This window comes from Myotis yumanensis, unplaced genomic scaffold (genome assembly GCF_028538775.1).
Source record: "Myotis yumanensis isolate MYYU_CA2020_CCGP unplaced genomic scaffold, mMyoYum1.0.hap1 SCAF_9, whole genome shotgun sequence".
Taxonomy (NCBI): domain Eukaryota; kingdom Metazoa; phylum Chordata; class Mammalia; order Chiroptera; family Vespertilionidae; genus Myotis; species Myotis yumanensis.
In genome coordinates, this window is record NW_027223760.1 from 64,886,782 (window position 1) to 64,909,157 (window position 22,376).

A 22,376-nucleotide genomic window follows, 5' to 3' on the forward strand; every position below is an offset into this window, starting at 1 on the left:
CAATGGAAGAGACCTTGGAGGTCATCTAGTGCCATCTACCTCCTGGTACAAGAATCATCTTGCTGGTATCCTTGACAGATGACCACTGGTCTCTGCTGACTTAACTTTGATGCCAGAAGCTCAGTACTTTATAAGGCAACTTGTTTTGTTTTGGGATATCTCTACTCATGGTAAATGTATCCCAACAAAAGGTCAAATTCATATTCTTAAAGTATCAATCCAGAAAGAGTGAAGGTGGCCAGCGGTGGTGAATGGCATGGCCTTAGTCATGGTGCAGAGTTCACTCTTTTTCTCATCTTAAAATGAGGAGAATAATGCCTACTTTATAGGGTCATTGTGAGGATTAGAAGTACAGTTTATAAAGCATCTCCCATAGTGGCTGCCTCAAAATAGGTACTCACATTGTAGTTATTATTGGCTTGCATCACCATTTTTTGAAATCATGGCTGCAGGAGCAACAGATACTATATCTAATCCCACAAATATTTGAAGACAGTTATCACGACCCTCTAAGTCTTCTCTTCTCCAGACTAAATATTCCCTGATTCTTCTACTGTTCTTCCTGTGATGCATTTCGGATGTCGTGGCTTTCATTCCATCCTATTTGTCAATTTCCCCCTTAAAATGTGGTCGCCAAATGTGGTCAGTTCAACGTGCTCTACAGGGGAATAATTACTTCCCTTGATCTGGACTTTGCACTTCTCTTACAACCACCTAGATTTATGTTAGCATTTTTTGGAGGCCAGATCACACAGTTGGCTCAGTAAAACCTGAAACCACTATGCAGAACATTAGCTATGCCTCCCAACACATGTCAACTGCAGAGTTGACAAGCACAATTTTTACATCTTCATCCAAGCTGTTAATAAATATGTTAAACAAGAAAAAGCCAAAGGCCGAACTTCAAGGAACACCCCCCAATCCTTCCGAGCATATTGACATAAGTCCACTGGTTTTGTGACATTGTTTCACCAGCTCCAAATCTATGCACCTCTACCAGAGAAATAACTCAGCAAGATAGGGTCACTCTTTGTATTTTTGAAATTGGATATTTAATTTATCTGGAGGTAAAATGCCATTCTTTTATCAATGAAGACAGGTTTTGAACCAATAATTGGGAAAATGTGAACTCAGAAAGTAATTTCATGTTTGAGTTACTATGTAATGCTTAAAGAAAAAAAAGATTATCTCCTACTAATATGAAATAATAATGCTTGTCTAATTGTTTCTTTTCCCACTATGTTTTGAAATTACCCTCTGTATGTGGGGAAGGAGGCTGGAGAATGTGCTGATTTCATGTGGGGGGGAGAAAGCATATTATTGAAGAATTAGAATATAACTTTCAGATGCCTTTTCTATCTCTGGTGGGGATCGCAGAGACAAAGAGATGATTTTGGTGGGGAAAGGGGAATGTGTTTTCCTAGATAGTCCTTTGTATTTTTTTAAAAATGATTCTCAGAGAAGAATCTTAAACTGGTTTTGGCAGGGGGTGGAGGGACTTACTTCTTTCTCTCATTTAAAATGCTTTACTCTGAAGATACGAAACCCATGTTTGGGCTGCGGCACAAGTCAGTTTTTCTTAGTTTTCATGGTAGAAAAAAAGAATGGTGGTTGCCATCATTTGAGCCAAAGTTCTCAGATTTGAAGCTCACTACTTTATATTTTCCTCCGAAGGTTCATTTAATATTTTAACAAAGGCCTTACTTTGCAATCTACATGCCATATTTGTGGCTTTTTTCTTAATCCTGATCCTCTCTATTTCTTTAGCCCATAATCGAACAAGTATCTTCATCTAAAACTGTATTATTGTGAGTATACTTAGAGATTTTGAGGTAAATAGATAAGAAGTTAGCACTCTGAAAAATTGCATAGGGGACAAAAGATAAGATTTTGTCATACTGAATGTTCTAGGAGTGATACTTTATGTTTAACTTATTCACTCAACATTTACTGAGCATCTACTATATGCCACTGACCTATGCAATAGAGACACATTGGGAATAGAATCAGATTTAGCCCCTTCTCTCAGTGCGCTTATATTCTAGAGCAGGGGTGGGGAACATCTGGCCCACAGGCTGTATAAGTCCTGCCAGATCATTTGGTCTGGCCCTGCCAAGGCATTAGGGATGAGTTAATTAAATGTTGACTAAATATAGCAAGCTAATTTTTAAGTTGATAATTTTGTATGGCCTGCAAATGATGTTATAAATACCCAAATGGTCTTTGGCAGAATAAAGGTTCCCCACCCATGTTCTAGAGGAAGAAACATGTTAATAAAATAATAAAAAAATAATTGTAATATTGTGAAAAATACTACAAAAGAAAGGGAGATGATGCCCATCATTGGAGAGGTCAGGGAAGGCTTCCTCATGAGATGCTTGATCTAGCATTTGAAGGTGTAGTCAGGGGAAGAGAAGAGGCAACAGAAAAGAGCTGATTCTAGGGCCCTGAGCTGAAATGAAGCATGGTCAGTTTAAAGGCAGGAACATTTCAGTATGGTGGAATAAATCACAGGGAGCTAGAGTGACGGTGTAAGGCAGGCTGTGGAGGTAGAAGGATCCCATACAGGCCTTGAAGGTCATCCAAAGAATGCTGTCAGTGTTTTCTAAGCCATAGGAAGCCAACCATTCAAGAAGCTGGGGTTAGGGGTGGTAGGGGGAATTGTAGAGATATGATCAGTTTTGCCTTTTGAGAAGATCCCTGTGGTTGTAATATGGGAAAGAGGAGGAAGGGAAGCTAAAGTGAGTGACAGGAGACCAACTAGGAGACCACTGTCTAGTCCAGGAAAGGAGATGGTGCTCTTGGGTATAAGCTGGTGGAAGGATAGATGGAAAGACAGAGATATAGGATGCTTAAGTTGAATTTGTAATATTTGGGGACTGAATGTGGGGGCAATAGAAAAGAGATGTCAAATGTAACTCAAAAAGAGGTCATGGATTTTATATTCTGGTTTGTGAATTTAAATACTATTATTTTAAAAGTTTAATCATGCAGCTTCTAAAAACAGAGTCAGGGATTATATTATTGACAAAGTAGGTGACAGCGAGCAAGATGAAAACTCTTTAGTATCTTTGAGGATCCAAACAATGGAAAAAATAATACTTGTAATTGTTTACTTCGTCAAGATCTCATTAGGACCCAGGAAAGTAAGTTTGTTAAGGTTCACTTTCAAAGGAAATAACACAATTATTTTTATTTTCATTATTTTAAGTTTAATTCTCTATGTCTCTAGATCCTATAACAAGAACTCAAGCATGTCCCTGCAGTGCCCCCCCAATACAAATCACCACTTCCTTTCATGTTACTTTACCCAACCACAATATTTTCCCACATCAGAAAAGCCTCCCAGTATATAAGAGGAGCTTTGGACTGCGTGTGTATGTAGTAGCCTGTTCATGCCTTTGGGAACCCACGACAAAACAGTCACTCACAGTCTAAGCCAGGTGCCCAGTTTCCATCTGGACTCCTAACAAACTGTGTGGTCAGGAGTTAGAAATCAGAAACGTGGGAAAGGTGCAATGTGATGGACACAGCCACCCCAAGTACCATATATGTTATCACCATCATTTAACACGTAGTGCAGGAAATCCTGTTCTTTGCAGAAGAACTTCAAAGAACCACTTCCAGTTCTCTTGGGTAACATTTACTTTTTTTCTTTGCTAACCCCAAAGCACAGATATATATATGTGTTATTTGGTAGAAATAACCATTTCTACCAAATAATCTTTCCACAATATTACAATTATTTTTTTATTATTTTATTAACATGTTTCTTCCTCTAGAACATGGGTGGGGAACCTTTATTCTGCCAAAGACCATTTGGGTATTTATAACATCATTTGCAGGCCAAAATTATATATATATAATTTTTTTCCCTCCAGTAAATTGCTAGTGACACTTCATTCCTTTCCTGCCATCCTCAACCCATTGTCCAAATGATCTCTCGAATTTCCCTCCTCTCCTAGGCTGAAGTTCTGTACCTGGTGGTTACAGAGGCCATAACTTAATTTGCTTTGCCCTGCACTTACTCTTTATTTTCTAGGTTCTGAATGTTTCATATTGTAGCCCCACCATGTTGATCAGCCTTCCTAGCTTCAATATGTATCCTCTCTTGCCCCAGTCACCTTTTCTGGAAGAGCTGTCTTTTAAGCTAATGTTTTTTTTACCTTACTTTTGAATTTTAAACAAAACCTTTATCCAAGTCATCGGAAATAAATATTAGAACCCTCAAGCAATTTAGTCTCATTTTTTCCTTCACTAGTCTGTTCATGCAATATGTTATTTACTGAATGCCTACTATGTTCCAAATATAGGGATAGCATTTTGGACACAAATATTCTACATTCTAGAGGGAAAGATAATGAATAAGAAAACAGTCACTCATTCTGTATTCTGTGATTCCATAACATTGTTATGAATTGATTTTATGGAAATATAGCAGACGTTGCAACTCTTGCTCTTGTTTTATTGGATCCCAGACACCCCCTTGTCTGTTCCAATCATCCATCCTCCCAGTTTTGAGGCTTGGGTCATGGGTACCCAGATTACAATTTGGAAAAGTAGCATTTCCTGGTGAAAATATAGTGGTTGAGTGCAAAAGAAAAAAAATAACCCAGTGTGCTTGTCATTCAAAGCAGAATGCCAAAGGGCTCTTCACTAAATCACAGTATTAAGCACATACCATAGAAATCATTTTCAAATGCAGTATATATCACACTGAGTCACTAAACGTCCCTGATGTAAACCTCACATCAGGATGGCGGCAGTGTGATTAGTGAACTTCAAGGTATTTTCTTATGTGCTTTACTCTTAGGGCAAATAGTTATTTTTCATCTTCTCATAGTTGTAAGTTATAACAAGATGAATGGACCCATGGCTTGCCAGAAGCCATAACTCTCTATTTAGTTGACATAACCAGATTCCCAATTTTGGTCTTTGAGAGTTTGAAAGTAGGATAAAACATTGGCTTCCTCTGACCTTTCCCCTCTGTCTTCTCTGGGCAGAATATCTCGATGCATAATACAGTTGGTGGGGCCATGGCAGGGCCTGGGGCTCACCAGCTTGGCAGCACACGGATGCCCAACCATGACACCAGTGTTGTGATTCAGCAAGCCATGCCATCACCCCAGTCCAGCTCTGTCATCACACAAGCACCTTCCACCAACCGCCAGATCGGGTAAGGAGACCTCCTTGTTGTTTCTGGGTCCTGGCTGGAGCTCAGGAAAGGTTCTGGATTTTCTTCTTGTTTCTAGTGCCCGGATTGGATGAGACAGAAGTTGGTTTTCCTGGCTGATGTGATATTGCCTAGAGCTCACAGTGATGTTTTTGATAGGAGAAGGGAGACAAGGGTCTCTGTTTGGTGGATGCTCTTTGACCCTGACTTTTTGGGGTAGAGGTTGGGGAGCAAGTTATTCTGTATCATTGTTTCTTCAAACAAGATTTGTGAATTGTAAGATGACTACAGGAAACTCTATGGGTGTTATAAAGTCCACAGCATAGTTCTCAAGACAAATACTTGAGGATGGTAGAAAGAAGTTTCTCCCTTCTCTCTCTATTGGTCCGTAGTCATTCCTGGAATAGACAGGATAAAGAAAGCAGGCCCTCTCCCTCTCGTTTACATAAAAAAGATAATCCCAAGGCATTGGTAGGATGGTCCCGGACACTTTGTATTATGGGATGGAAAGAGCTCTCACTTCTGAGTATCATGTGAGAGCTCTATTCCTGTGCTACTCAGAGTGGAGTCTGAGGACCAACAGCCTGGGCATTAGCCAGGAGCTTCTTAGAAATGCAGAATCTCAGCTTCCTTATCTCCAGAATGAGGATGGTGTCTCTTTTTTCCACCCTCGCAAGAGTAGAGTGAAGAGGAAATAAAATATTTAAGAGCATTCAAGTTCTTAGGAAGAGAAGATAATAACTTAAGCCAAAGAGCTATGATAAATTTTTATTGTTGGATGCTGAAAACTGGTTGCTCTATGTTCCCAGAGTTTAAAACAGCAAAGGGAGCCTGCTGTGTTTGGAATATACATCAGAGTGAAGTTTGAATATATTCAGTTGAATATTGGATATGGTAATGTAAAAAAATTAGAAGTTGTCCCACAATTTGTCAGTGTGTCTTTTCCCCCTTGTTTCCAATGCTTGTAAGAATTAACAGACCAGAAGCGAGTACTGGGGACACCACTGGTTTATTCCTCCTTCAAATGCTCTAGAAGGGGTACCTTGCCTCATATTTTTCATCTTATCTGAGTGGATTGTGACATGTGCAGACCTACTTTAACAAATGAGAGTTGTGGGCAATGACAATTTTGTGAGTTTGCTGTGGATCCGTTTAGTTTCTCATTCAAAAAATAGGAAATGAATCCAGCCATTTGAATCCTTGCCTCTGTTTGAAGAAGTCAGCACCCAATTAGCAACTGTCTCTGTTAAATGCTTCTTTTCTTCTCAGATGACTATGCAAGCAAATGTTGCCACTATCTAAAGCAAGAACCTATAATAATATACTAAGAGGGTGGGGTGGGTTGTCGAAATCTCAAGGGACTCCTTCACTCTAGTGGCTTGGCTTTGGGCAGACAATTCACAATTGGCCAGCTAATTATAATTATTTTATTTTTCCTTCAAAGGGAAAAAACATAAAATGTGCTAAAGTTTACTAGCAGTTTTACAGCATTCCTTCTCCCCTGGAGTTCTGCCTCTCCCTGCACCAGTCCCCAGCTACCCTCTTGGAGGCCCTTAGTATTCGGCCATTGTTAGTACAATGCCGGTTTTTGTGAAACAGCCTTTTAAGGGTTAGCCCTAAATTCTGGGATGGGTGTTGAGTCTGTCAATAATTTACCTAGCTGGCCCAAGGCTGTGCCGTTGGGTGACATTTCTAGGCCATGTCACTATGCTTGGATGGGTGGGGGTGTTTCTCTGATAGTTGTGACCTCCTGACCCACTCCGTTTCCCATTTATTCCCAGTCCTGGGGTGTTGTATGTCTGGTGTGTTCCAGGAGATAATTGTCACTTTTAGGACTCTGTCTCATTGCCAGACTTGAGGGAGGCTGTTTCTTTTCTTCGGATCCTTCCCTGTTGTGCTTACCATGTTGATTTCAACCCACACATCCTGTCATTTCCATTTTCTCTATGTGACCCATTCAAAACCTTGCCCGGATGATCATGGGGGCTCAGCAAGGAACAAGCCAACCCATCTCACAGTGGATTCAGAATGAAACTCTAGGTGGTAACATTTGGGGATGGTTGACTCTTTTATTTCTCTCAGCAAAGAGGAAATGAGTACTTATTTTAAAACATGAGTTCCCTCTGGAGACTGTGTCTTTAAATGAGCATTTGAAATTGCAGATAGTTTTTTTTTTTGAGGCTGCACAGAACCATATTGTAGTAATATTCTGATTTTTATCACAACCTCAAATATTTAAGTGTCAAAATCTGGCCAAGCCACCTGCAAATGTTTGCCATGGCAACTGGCCAACAAAAACAGCAAACAGCAATGAAAGTCTTCATTCAGGCTCTGTGCTTAAGCTGCATCCAGCCAGAGGGGCTGGGACCCACCTGTGCCCATGCACAGTGCCCTTTTGCTGTGGCCAGTGGGTGTGTTCACGACTGGGACTTTGTGCAGGGGAAGGGGGCCGCCTGTCTCCCACTCCCCATCTTTTCCTCCCCTTCTACCAGTGCTCAGCTTCTGCTGCTAACCCCACTTTTGCTCTCCTTTCTGCCCCCTCCTTTCAGGCTGTATTTAAGCTTAGAGGCTTGGATGTATTGAGAGTGGTACTGACATGAAGGACTGGGAAATGGGAGCAGTGTTAGTTCTCATGGATTTGGGAGACAAAGTATGCATCCTAGTAAGCATTTGATTTTCATACTTTCTGAGTAGGCACTGAGTTACATTGTTCCAAAATGGGTGGAAACGCAAAAATCTGAAGAAATAAGATGAACAGTAGTTAGACAAGCAACATGGCAACTTTCATTTCATCCCCTTCCATGCTCTGCCGTGCCCTTTTTCCAGTTCTGTAGAAGTAGTGCTGTTATCCCAATAGAAGCTGGAGGTAAGTATAAATATCCCAAATTGCACTTGTGTGGTTAGGCCGGCTAGAAAAACACACAGCACTAGAGAGTGTGGGAGGTATCCCCAAACTAGTGACTACTTGTGCATTGTCAAACTGGCAGACACTCTGTCGGGAAGAGTGTCTTTGGCTGATTGATGGCAGCATTTTAAGAGATAAGTTTTCCAGATGGGAAAAAAGAGTGAGGCACGGGCTGTGGGGGAGACAAGTGAGACAGAAAACAAGCATGTGTTAAATATAGATGAAATCGATTCATCCTTGGACCAAATATGTGGCAGATTCCAAGATCTCTACTCTAGTCGTTTTTATTGGATATCATGTAACAGGCTCATTAATTCAGTATCAAGCCAGCAAAGCCTGGGGAAAATGGTAGATGAGCAGGTAGTGGTAGTGCAAATTCTTTTTTTCTCTGACTCTCTGTTTATCTCTGTCTATCTCTCTCTCTGTCTTCTCTCACATGAGACATTTCTGTAGGAGCCAATACTCAGATGAGTAGGTGGCTATGATCTTGATAGGTCCCAGCTTCCCTGAAGAAGTCTATTTCTCTTTTGGAGTAAATGATAGTGAGTAATTCATGATCAGTCATTCTTCAAGAGAGCAATGAAGATAATATGGAGTGTGGAGTTCTGCAAGAATGGGTATAAGTGCTGAGTTCTGACAGGTTATGGGAGCCACTGCCAAAATATTCCATCAGTTTTCTTCCTGTATTTAAAATGTTCTAAAATGTTAATTCTCTGTACAGATTGAAAAAATATATAAACTGGTTAGATTATTGGTGGATATTATTTGACAGTAATTGTTTACAGTGGAAGTGTGATACATCTAACATCAGAATACACAAATGTTCCTACCAAGACTGATATTTGGAAAGAAGATATCTGGTCCATTGTGAAATAGTCTAGTAAATATACTAGAAACTTCAAAATATGTTCAACAGCGAACATATGTGACCTCTCCCTGATTTTATACCAGTTAGTCCTGAAATATACATGTCCATGTGATATGTGGGCATATTGGCTACTTGGCCATAAACTCTATTTGCATGGTGCTGTAGCGAGGCACTCTAGAACTAACACTTAGCCAGAAATTCATATAAAATATTGTAGAATATTTATATAAAGTATGATTTTTATGAAAACAATAAAAAGGAGTCGACACTCATCATAAATTGTACCTTCTCTTACCCTTTCTGTGCTTCTTTCTCTCTTTTCTCTTTGCAATCCCTGACACTATGTGCCATATAAAATAGCTCAATGGACATGACCGAGGAAAATAATGATGATGATAATAATAATGAAAATCTTATTGCATCTTAGAACTTGTTGGTGTTAAAAGCAAGGGAACCTCTCCTATCAGAGGAGTCATGTGGTTTTGTTGTATGAATTGGTGTTGCTGCTTGAGCTGTCCATGGAGATGAGGATGTAAATTGACTCAAGGGTTTCTTTGTCATTGTTGCTCTGAAAAAGGAAGCCCAAAAAGAATGGAGAGAGGTCAGCAAATGATGCCATCACAGAAAGGCATGGCTTAAAGAAGATTTAAATAATAAGCAGTTTAGAGTTTAAGAGTGTGCTTGCTCTGTAAATGCATAGGTGTACAAATCCATTATTAAAAGTTTTCTTAAATTCCACAAACCAACAGAGCATGATGAAGACTGCCCACCACAAGACAGCTGTCACTGCCTACCACAAGCTAATGCAAGTGACATTCAGGCCAGGCTTCTTCCTGCGGAGGCAACAGGCCAGCAGGTCCCAGGTCATCACTGGCCCATGGCCATTCCCCAGGGCAGCTTGAAGCCCTCTCTGAGTAATTCAGACCAGAAGCCATTATTTCCTGCTTTATGTTTTGTTGAATATCACGACTATGAACATTGCTGTATTGTTAGAAAGTTGCTGGATCTTTCACAGCACTGAGAACATTTATGAGGGCCCTTCAGGGGGATGCTTTCTGGGAGGGTTGATGGACTTAACCATATGGCTCCCGTTAAATCCCATGCAGAGCCTTGAGAATTACCTCTGACAAGGGGGCCAGCAGCCTTCCACTCACAGAGTTTTATGTGTGGAACAAAACATTAAGTACTGATACTTGAGGAAATATAAGGTTTCTTAACATTCAAAAGTTGTAATACCACATGGTATTGTGGCCAGATGAAGGGGACAGCGCCAGAACAGCAGAGCACATAGACATGTATTCCAAGAAGCAGAAAAATACCCCTGCTCTCCTCTCTGAATATGGCTTTGCCTCTGATCCCACAGGTAAGGCTGGTATCTTCGTGTCTCAGCTCCTCACCTGGAACACAGCAGGGCTGGCATCTTAGCTCAGACTTCTATAGCAAAATACCATAGACCCAGTGGCTTTAACAACAGACATTTGTTTCTCATAGTTCTGAAAGCTTGAAAGTCCAAGGTCAAGGTACCAGGAGATTCAGTTCTTGGTGAAGGCCCTCGTCTTCCCTTGTAGAGGGCTGCCATCTTCTTGTGTATTCACCTGGTGTGTGTGTGTGTGTGTGTGTGTGTGTGTGTGTGTGTGTAGGAGAGAGAGAAGGAGAATAGGTGAGCTTTGGTGTCTCTTCCTGTTCTTATAAGGACACTAATCCCATTATAGGGGCTTCACTCTCTTGACCTCATCTAAACCTAATTATCTCCCAAAGGCTCCCACCTCCGAACATTTATTCCATAACAGCTAGTCTCTTTGGGAGAGAGAATCGGATGTCACTCCTCAATGGCTCAAGCTTTTTGTTAGAAAAACCCCTTGATTAGCAGGCTGATACTGAAGGGAAGGAAACTAACCTTTATCCAACATCTACTTCATGCCAGGCACTCATCTAGCTTTGCATGTTGTTTCCTATAATTCTCCAAGAGCCCAGAGAGGTAGCCATTATGTACTCCAGTGTTATTGCCCAAAGAAGAGAAGTAACTTGTCCACAGTCATTCAGCTAGGGAGATGAGCAGAGTTTTGAAAGTAGGTCTGTTGGACTCCAAAGCAGATGTTTTCCCTGTGCTCCTGCCCATGGAAACCCCAGTGCCATGGAAGGCACATAAGTATGTCTGACCATTTGGGAGAATTATCTACAAACATGAGTTGGCTAATGCTCAGTGTATCCGGTTACAGTTTGAAATGCACCTGTGCTTTCACACACCTGCAGGGCTGTCAAGGGCAGAGGTGGACACTCAGAGTTGCCAGCAGATACTTCAGTCCTTCAGGAGAAATATATTGTAGTTCCCTACCCGTCAAGGAAGGGAAATTGGGAATTGTCAGGAGTACTTGAATACAGAGATTGAGTCTGTACCTGGGAGATCTTCTGGCCAAATTCCCTCATTTTTAAGAAAACCAAAGTCACCTCAGAGAGTCACTGCCCTTTCTGCTCCACATTTGGCTTCTTGGTTTTTAGGAAGACACTGTGCCCTACCCAAATGAAGTGTGACTTCCAGGCTTATTCTGTGGATATTTGATTTTGCCTATGACCTCCTCTTGGAGGAAGATTTTGTCTTATGAACACACAAATTTCCAGAATCTTCCATACAAGTGTTTCTGTGCATAACCCCTTCCCCTATTTTTAGAACAGATAAGCACAGAAGAGGGGAAGAGGGTCTGCTTCTAGAGCAAAGAGCCCATGATTATTTAGTTTATGTCTTTCATAACTCTAAATACTTACTCTTTTGTGCAGAATATTGAAAAAATAAACCTGGAAAACAACAGCTTGCTCAGAGCCAAACCATGACAGGTCAGAGCAGAGTCTTAGAAAAATATTAGCCAAGGGTTCAGATGTCATGGATTTAGGATAGTCTGGGCTCTGCTATTTAAAAAGGTTTATAACCTTGGCCAAGTACTCAACCTCTCTAAGCCCCAGTTCCTTTACCTATATAGGAAAGGGTTACCCAGCTGATCACAAGTCAGTCCCAGCAACAGTATCCTCATTCAATGCTTCTTTTCTTTCTCACATTTATTTTTTCTTTTGGTTTGTTTTTGTCCAAGAGCTGAGTTTAGTAGGAGTTCTGGATTATCTTAGCTCCAGGATGTGTTTGCATACCCAGTAGGTGAAGAACAGTGTAGGGCTTGGAAATGCTTAGGAAGTGGAAGCCAGTCAAAGAGAGGGTTTCCCACAAAAGAAGCCAGAGAGACCTGACTTCCAGGCTCAACTCCTATTCCTATGTGAATATCAACAACTTTATAATTCTGTTGACCTTGCCCATTTTATAGTTCAGTAAAGTGAGGTTCAGAGAGGAAGTAACTTGCCCTGGGTCATAATGATAATGACAAGAGCCAGAACTAGAAGCCAGGCCATCCACACCATACTCTCTCAATGAATGTGACCTTGGGAGCTACTTTGGGAGCTTAGTTCTACATACAGACCATGTGTCACTTCCACCTGTGCACTAAACTTGTCAAGAAATTGTTCTTTTATGCTCACTTTGCTAAAAGTGGCTTTTGTTGGAGATATAACTACAAAAACAATAGCATAATATTAAAAGATGTAAAATAAGTCCAGTGCAAGAAACATGGACAATGATCTTGCCAGACACAAGTCTATGGGAAAATATAATCTACTATCTTCTATTCTGGCATTATTATTTTTTTTGGGGGGGGGGGGTGTCTACTTTGTGGAAGAGCTGAAAAACAGGGCTTTAGCTTACATCAATATTTGGCATCTTCCTAGGGATAAACCTTGGATAAGGTGCCATATAACTAAACATTGAGAGTTGAGGGTATATATTTCCCAAAATAAAAAATGCAATGATTAACTGTACCTCTCTGTACTTGTTATAGTTCCTCTATGGGGATTGGCTGGGTAACTTCTGTTTTCAGGGACAGAAGCATGAATGCCCAGCTGGCTCACCACTATAGGTTTACATGGCTCATGGTGTGGTGTTTAGAGAGAGTCCCAGGACTAAGTGTAGCCATTCCTTGAAAAATTCCAAAAGGGATATTAACATGGAAAAATGATTCCTGTATGTAGTGCTCTGCAAGGTGAGCATGTCCAGAGAAATGAACTTGATAAAATAGAACTGGCCCTTTGGAAGGGGGAGTACACTTTGCTCTTTGGGAGACTGAGCACGCCCAAGTAATCTGGCAGTGTCCCCGTGGGCATTTCTCATTATTTGTAGCTTTCATATTCTTAAGTACTGTATGTCTCACAAAGTGCAAATAACTCTCTATGAACTGATTGACAAGTAGGTTCTGAGTTAAGAGAGGACTGTTTTAGAATTTGCAGATGGGCCATGGTACCCATGGCATATACAATGTATTCATATAATTGGACATTTGGGGAGTCAAAAGATCATTGATTCAACAGTTTTCTCATGTGTTTTTCAATTATATTAGACCAAATGGATTTTCTGTACTACCATTTTTTATATTCTTCCTTATGAGGATTTAGTTAACGTTTATGCAAACTCTATGGATCTTTTACCTTTGGATGAGAATATCATATAAACAGAAAATTTGGTCTTGGATTTTGGATGTACTAGTAAAGGCAGTCCTTGATCGCGGAATCCTATTTCAATGAGTCAGTACAAAGCCACTGATTGAGATGGGAAGTTGGGACTGGCGGTTCTGCCTGTACTGCTCAGAAGCTCTGGGACTTTAAATAGGCCCCTTCACCTAACTGGGCCCTACTTTCCCATCTTATAAAAGAAAGAATGAAACTAGATTGTCTAGTAAGTGCCCTCTTCTAGCTTTGGGAACAACGTTGTTTCCTTATCATCACTAACACTCCACACTGCTTAGCTCATATAAATTATAAAAGAATAAATTCCATAAAATAGATATATTCACATTTAGCAGAAAATCTAGTAATCTAGTTGCCAAGTATGTTGTGCTTTTGGTAAAGATCAACATAAAATTCTTGTAGAGTAATAAACATTCTTAATGGCACCAGACACATTTAAAAGAATTTGGAGTTTTATAGTTTTTCCCCCTTTGGCAAAGTGTATTTTGGCTGGTAAATAGGCCGGTAAAGTCTGTAAAATGATAGGACCCTTGTGAGTGTGGGGTAGAGACATGCCGGAATGTGCTAGGGTTGCTTTTGCTGGGGTGCAGATCTTTGTAGAGAACAGATGGCCCCAAACATCTTTGAAATGCCAGAAATGAACCAGATATTGGTTCAGATGTGGTAATTCACAAGCCAAATGCATAGCATTCTACAGCTGACCTTCAATTTATTATGTTCAGTCCATAGAACCCATAAACATTTTCTACACAAATAATCATAATGATAATACAACAGACACCCATCCACAAGTCACCAGGACACTGAACACTTGTCAAATATAAAATGTCATTCTCAGAACCTGTAGGGGCCGGAGGCCAAGCATTTGGCAGACTCTCAGGGATCACTGCATAGTGTGACATTTCCCCTCACTTTTCCCAATGTCTTGCTCAAATTGAGTACCTGAAGAGAGAAGCAGTAGAGCGCTTAATTGAAGAAGAACAGGCTACTTTCACTTCAGTACTGTTTGACTAGTATGGGGGAGCCATTTTGATAAACCTGCAAACTCAGTGAAACCAACATCTACCTCTAATGCCTTTCTGTAGCCCAGTGTTGAGTCAGGTCATATTGTTAATGACAAAAATGAAACAAAAATGCAGTTTTATAAATGCACATTCCAAAGTATAGCCCCTCTAAAACATTGAAAGAATAAATTCTTTAAATGATGTGAAATAAACTGTACTATTTCATAAGACTGGAAAATTTTAACATCAGCATCCAAATGAAAATTGCCTCTGTGTGTGTTTGTGTGCACACATTTCATAATATTTTGCTTTGCTAAAACATGATTTAGGCCATTTGACAATGTATGTAATGTTATTCAAAACCCTTGAAGAATTTTGCCAGATGTATTCTGTGTATTCCACATAACATGGTGTTCATAACGCCCCTTATAACTGGCCTCTTACATGACAATAAACTGTACCAGCACCTTGAAACCACATTTAAAGAATAGTTGTCGTGACCATAGTCTCAGGTGATGATTAAAAATAAATAAAGAAAAGAGAAAGAAAAAGACTCATGTAGATTCAGATTAGCCCCTTTACCTAATTTTCATAAAGTTGAAACAGTTCCTCATTATCTAGAAAATGACCACTTGGTTGATGGATTATGTTTTCAGGAGGAGCTACTTTTTATTTCTCTGACACCTTGGCATCATTGGTATGTGAGGGGAGATACTGAAGTGTTAATGCTGATGTCCCAGGAGGGTGGAGACAGCCAAATCCTGGCATGGGGGAAGGGCATAGCTCAGGTGGAGGAGGGAGACTATTTCATGGTAAAGGGCTGTTGTGTGGCACTGACCATGGGCTTGGAGCTTCACCAAGGAAGGCTTCCGTCCCCAGGAGATTCTGACTTACAGCTGCAGGGAATGGGGATGGGAGGGCACTGATCTGAGGTTTCTTCCTTCCTTCATCCCTCTTCCCCTCTCTCTTTCCTTTCATCTCTTTTAGAAGGAAAGGAAGAATGTATCAAATTATTCATGTCTGTCATTTCGCCATAGCTCTGGCTAAAAGTCTGGAATTGGAGAAAGTTTAAAATGTTTAACTAAAAGGGAAATGAGGTGTGTGTGTGTGTGTGTGTGTGTGTGTGTGTGTGTGTGGTGTCAACTACTAGACATGTCCCAATCCCCGCTCACTGTGTGGATAGTTGCTATTTATTTAATTTAGCTCTGTAGTCAAGCTCTTTGCAGGGAACCAGAGGAGTGAGTTTGTCCAGATCTCTTTTGGCAAATGTGCGCGTGTTTGTGTGAGAGAGAAAGAAAAAGAGGGAGAGGCAGAGAGGGGGAGGAAGAGAGAGAGAGAGAGTTTTCTTAAACAATGTGTGTGAAACTTTGGCTGTCCCACTGAAGCCACAGACAGCCAACCTCATATTGGGTCCACCGCGTTCCATAATTATTATTGCCATTAGGAATAATTATTATTTGCTTCGTTGAGTTGGCAGTTTGGAGCCTGCCTGAGACATAGGCTTCTCACAGGAGCCGAGGAGCACAAAGGACCGAGCACTCACCCACAAGTGCTTCAACATGTTTGGACGACATCCTGCTCTTGGTTCACTTCATTGGGTTTCCTACACATTGAGCTGCAAACTGAATGAAGAGTTCATCAAATACAGAACCAGCATGAATGAGCACCGGCACGCAAAGCTTTTTGATTGGATGCCAGGATTCTTGGCTTTTCTCAAGTCTGGAAACAAGAGTTCTTTCTTTTTTCTCAAGTTTGAGATGAGAATTCTTTCTTGCTGCTGCATTTCTTTAATTAAACATAAAACATAAATAATGAGATGGAACTTCATTGAGAGGCTGGGTTTGAAAAGGCATGAGACGGAAATGAAGACGAACAGGAGGAACAACCAATGCAAAAGCAGCAGGGCTATTCAGGAGGCAGAATAGTCACAACCCTAACATCATGTTTTCCTGATTTGTTTGCCTCTGTGCACACAAACTCTCCAGGTTCCAGATTCTGTACTGTTTCCTCTTCCCTTGCCTTATCATTTTGAAATAACTGCCACAGGCATCCCCCATACCCTTCTCAGGGATCTCAGGTAGACTGTGGCCAGGTGTTTTGAAGCAGCAGAGAGCCCATCGCAGAAGCTGGGCCTGGCAGAACGGCCCACCAAGTCATTACAGAGAAGAGAGCATGGCACACATTCTTCTAGACGTTATTTTTCCCACAAGACTTTGTTGGTTCCTTGCCAAGGTCTGTAACAGTCACAGGCCTGTGGGTGCTTAAAGAGAACAGCACACACCCTTAAGTGTGGGTGTCTGTCCTCTCCCTTTAACCTCTTCCTCCCAGGTTGGGTGTTTGTAAGAAAAGCTGCTGAATCAGAAGAAGGAAAAACAAAACAAAACCCCAACGTCCTTATGTAGACGCGTCAGACCCAACACAGGGAAGGTCAGTTTTGTCTCCACAGATGCCCAGTCTGTCCTCCATCCCAAAGCCAATGGGATTCCTATACAGGGTCAGGCAGGACCAGTGAAACCTTGCTGGGCATGAGGGGAGACACCGTGTGTGTAACAACAATATCCCTCCGTTGATCAGGAATGGAGGCAACTGGCTACCCACGTTCTCCCAGATGTGGTGCCCAGATGTGGTGCCCAAATGGGGTGAGTGCCAAGAATCCCTAAAAAGAGACTTCTTTTGTTATTACACTTTCATTAAATGTGTTCCTTGGGTGAAGGCGCCTCTATACCTAAGATGCAAGTGAAAGTTTCACTGGAGTGGTTTCCAGGCATTTGTGGTCCTGGATTTATCTGTAGGAACACTGTTTAGAGGGAGAATGCAACGAAGCTGCATGCCTGTCTGCATTTGCATACAAGATGGCAGTGCAATTTGTAAAGGAAAAGAACCCTGAATTTCATCAGTAGGAGTAAAGACTGTCTTCAGATCAGATTTTTCTGCAAGTGTGGAATTGCTGCTTTTTCAATTTTCACTTGTTCTAGGAATTTGGGGTAGAGATAGGCCAGGAAAGTGGCCTCCCTTGGCATGGAGTTTCATAAAGATGGAACCTTAATTTGTTCATTTTCAGTGGTAACCTTCGCAAGGAACCACGTTTTCAGGAGGCCCTGTGGAGTGGATTGCTTATATCAGTCCTTAGTTTCTTTGTTACCTTTTTATTCAGGGAGCCTGCTTGACTGAGTCTTTTTTAGTCTCAGCAAGTTCTTATTTTAATGGTATTTCTATAGAAAGCATTCGATCCTTCATATTTCCATAATGGATTTCTCTGGAAAGCTGGGGATTTTCCAAAGTCTAATTGTTACATCAGTTTTTATAGTGATGGGACTGATGTTTCTTCTATTAAAAGCCGCCTCTCCATTAATTGACTTAATTTTAGGCCCTTTTCTATAGTCAAGCAATGAAAAGAGCTCGCAAATTCTATTACTTGTTCCAGAATGAGGTGTGTGGTGAGTTCTAGGGTGGGGGGAGCTTCCAAAGGGAACAGGTCGCTATCAGAGGCTAGAGTCACATTAGATGGCAGACCCTGAGGCAGAGGTGCTGACGTCACAGTCTGACGTATGACAACAGTTGGGAAACAGTTGTTTTCTCAGCTGCACAGAGATTTTTTCTTTTAAAAAACGCATAACTGCCTGCTTTAAGAGATGAGCAGGGTGCCCCCAGCACGTTACGATGTGATGCCTTTGTGCCATGTTATAAAGATGAATTACTAGAATAAGGGCAACTAGAATCTATTAAACTGGTATCTATTGAGCCTGCTTGGGGGCTGTCGAAAATGAGGGGATGTGCCACGCCAGTGTTGTTCAGTGGTTGAGCATTGACTCATAAACCAAGACATCACTGGCTTGATTCCCTGTCAGGGCACATCCCCAGTAGGGTGTGTACAGGAGGCAGCCAGTTGATGTTTCTCTCCCATATATGTTGCTGTCTCTTTATCCCTCTCCCTTCCTCTCTCTCTAAAAATCAATAAAAAAACATTTTTAAAAATGAAGGAACATGGAGATCAGCCAGCAGGCACCCCATCTCCCAAAATGCCTAACCCAGAGCAGCTCCGCATAGTTTATTTCGTTGAGTTTCTGCATAAGCAATTGTTTGAATAAAGTTCTCTAGCAAGGCAAAAGTTTGAAAACTCCAGAGTTGGAAGATTCTTTTATCTCCACGTACTGTCTTAGAAGTGAATTCCTGGGCAGGCATATGTAGGACCATCTTGAAGACAGGTTTCCTGTTGAACTAGCGCCACCATCGCCATTGTGGCAAGTACTGGTAAATGAGATTGGAGAAACCGGCTCTGGTTTCTGAAGTGAAGGGGGTTTCTGGGGACTAAAACATGAAAGAACTTTTAGTAGTTGGATGGGAGGGAAGAAAATTGTCAAAAGAAAAACACTAAGACTTCATGGGAACCTGTACATTTTAATCTCTCAGGAAAAGGAAGAGCAACAACAAAGGATGGTGCGTTGTTTCCGTTCACTTTTCTAGGCAGGGTACTCAAACACTGTGATCACCAGGCTGAGGCCCTGGGACGCAGGCAGGCCACAGAGGCAGCGGCCACAGACCCAGAACCCCACATGCCTTTGCCTTGGCCCCTCCACCTTTAATCTGCAGACCTGCCCTCTTTCTCCGTGTAAGTTCAGCTATCCAGATTTTACTATTATTTTTCTTTCTTCACCATTTCACCTTTACTGCAGTCTAACCTCTCTGCATCTGTCCCTAGAGGAATATGATGGCTGCCTCCTTGGAAGCCTCCTCTGCGCTCAGCCCCCTGGGACAACCCCTTACTTCAGGCTCAGCTTGCCCTGTCTATGGGCAATGCCCAGTTATGTCCATCTTTAACTCCTGTGTATATGTTGTTCTGAGTCAAATTGCACCTCCCCCTAAAAAGATATGTTGAAGTCCTAACCCCAGTGCCTCAGAAGGTGACCTTATTTGGAAATTGGATCTTTGCAGATGTATTCAAGTTATGATGAGGTTTTATGGATTAGGGCAGGCATAGACCAAGTGAGTTCCTCACAAGAGGCCATGTGATGGCAGAGGCAGGGGTTGGAGTGATGCCTCTTGAGATCAAGGAAAGACAGGGTTCTCTGGCAACTGCATGGAACTGGGAGAGAAGCATGGGGCACAGAGCCTCGGGAAAACCAACCCTGCACACCCGATTTCAGCCTTCTGACCTCCAGAACACTGAGAGAATACTTTTCTGTTGTTTTTCAACCACCCTGTTCATGGCAAGTAGTTCCGACAGCCCTAGGAAAGTAATACATGTGTCTTCATATCACCACAGACCTATTAACTTTGCCAAAAGAATTGTGATTTTTTTTTTTAAATCTATCACTCCATTCTCCATTTATTCAACTGGAACAGAGAGTCAGATAAAAGCATTAGAGAACAAAGCTAACTAAGAATAAAAGTAAAATTACTCTCTGGAGAACTGGTGTCTTATTGGAGTTGGGAACTGGTGGGTTAGTCCTCATTCTCCATTTGTATAGAGAGGAAGCCAAGAGGCCTGCTCTAGATCAGCAGACCCGCTATCAGCATCTTCTGATGAAAGATGTGGTGAGAGATACAGTTTACCTGGGCTGCAAGCCTGCAGTGCCATAAAAACCCACTTTGAGGCGAGTGGAGGTAAGGGTGGCTTTTCCTCAGCCCTGTGCACTCTGCTTTGTATCTGCTGGATTCTAAAGGATGCGGGCATTGTTGATTAAGCTGTCTAACCTATAATTTACAAGGAAAGCAGGCTCGGCACTGCATGCAGGTAGGGGGGCTTTTAATCTCGTCCTTCCAGAAGTTTTTAGCAGCCAAGGACATTTCCTAAACATTGAAGGCCAGGCACCAGTGACTCATCTGAGGAAGGACACCCCAGGGTGATGGGTTTTGTTTTCCCGTGTGTGTGTGTGTGTGTGTGTGTTCCTTCAGACACTGAGCCTAATCACCAAGAGCTTTCTTTTGGATGGTGCCTAATTCCTTTCAGCCCCTCAGCCTGCGGGCTGGTGCTCATTCTCATGACTGATCAGGGTTTTAGCTGCTGTTCTCCTAAAACATGTTTTTGAAAAGGGAAGTAGCTTACTTATGTGGCAGCACTGTTCTTTTGATCTGTTAACTTTTCTTAATTCTTTTTGAAGCATCCTTCTGCCTCCCTTTCTGGCTCTGAGTGATTTAAGGGAAAAATCCTGGAGTTTATATGCTCTGAGAAACCTAATGCCCCGAGAAATCCAGTAAAGCCCACCGCCAGAATTGTGTTGGGGGGCGAGGGCTATGGGGATGACCACCCAGAGTGAGAGCCCGCTCAGATGACAAAAGCAAGCAGACATATACCTGTGTGAGGCTACCACTGAGTAGCGGGTTGTAGGCTGCACATACCTGTGGAGGTGGGACTACACTAACATGTATTCAAACATCTGAAAATTTCATGTTTTCTTTCAGGGAAATGTGTTCGCCCCTCCGTATATAATAGATGCAAAGGGTTTTTATTGTCTCCCCCTCCCTTAGTTTGAATAATCACATCTTAGGAACTTTGTATTTTTTTTGGATCCAGAGTGAACCACCCTGGGTTTTCTTTTACTTAATGGGCTCTTCAAATCACTATATCACCTTTATTCCCTTGATATTTTAAATCAACCAGAACATGGACGCAATTCCCCTGGCCACACCGCTGTTGATGTGAAGTGACACCTCCCATGGCTCCTGGTGTTTGTGGTGTCAGCCTTGTTGGTCAGAACTTGGGTTGGGTGTCTTCCAAATTCAGGTGCCTCTCTGGTCCTGATGAAAGACGCACAGGGAAGCACAGGGGCTGCTACAGCAGGTGGGGAGAGGAGGAAGCAGAGAGTTCCCCAAACAGCTCAGATCTCTGGGAGGGAGCAGGATGTTCTCATAATATTCATAAAATAATAAAAACTATAACACATTTTCCTGCAGTTCTACCCAAGTAAAAGCAAGAGGGTGATTGTCCTTGCAGCCCCTGACAACCCCTGCCCCTCCCCAGCTGCTGTGGAACATTAAGCTCTTCCCATGGCTTATTCAGGTCTTTCATCACTTTAGAACTTCCATCATAAGGAGAGAATGACAAGGAACAAGCAAATGGGGCAGATAATGTAGGCACACTCACCAGCAAGCATTTTCCTTTAGTGTGATAAGACAAATCACGCGTCTCAGACTTTGAAATGATTAAAAAGTTCCAATCAAAATACAAACCAAGTTTTAATTTAATAAGCCTTCTAAAAAGTGGTTTGTAAGCAAGCTTCATTAATAATCACATTCTGGCTGGTAGCCACCAATGGGAAAGAATGGGGTGTCCCAGCGTGGTATTTGGGCATGTTTGTCCATCCCACAAAATGAACTTCTAGTTTGGGATCACTTTTCCCAGCTGGCAACAGCCTGGCATGAGAGGGCATTCCTGGTGGCAGAAATCAGACTGAAGGGGAGAGAGTGGTCCAGCCATTGCTTCTGGCAGCCATCCTCCTGCTCTGTGACCACACAATGATAACATAAGATCACGTCAAATGTTATTGTAAAAGGTGGATCATCAAATCCATAGGATTTTAAATAGTTCAGTTGTTTATCTACGCTTGGCTTTAATAAAAAAAAGGGGGTGGGGGATTTGTGGAGCCGTACAGAAAGTACAATACAACAACATGAAAAAGAAAGCTATGGAAGGAAGGTCAGCAGTGGAAGGACATTCTAAATGAGACTGCAAGATGCTGAGATGCTGCTGGGAAAGACATTGGTCCCGATTGCTGTCATCTTTTCAGTAAAACTCGAGTCTGAGTCTGCTGGCACAGGGCACTTTCTGCAGGAGTCACAACTTTTAGGGAGAAACGAAGCTTGTCCTTGGTCCCGCAGTAAATTTTTAGGTAATATGTTCGACCTCACCTACCCATGGATGCTGTGCGT

The 22,376-nt window shown here is 41.9% G+C and overlaps 1 protein-coding gene across 1 annotated transcript in view; it reads left to right on the top strand.

Moving 5' to 3' along the window:
• The window catches only part of LOC139016447 (cyclic AMP-responsive element-binding protein 5-like), a 236,228-nt gene that overhangs the window by 130,966 nt on the left and 82,886 nt on the right, over window positions 1-22,376 (top strand). The window contains exon 5 of the mRNA XM_070424492.1: window positions 5,004-5,176. Coding sequence (XP_070280593.1) covers window positions 5,004-5,176 — 173 coding nt within the window. The remainder of the gene's footprint in view (window positions 1-5,003; window positions 5,177-22,376) is intronic.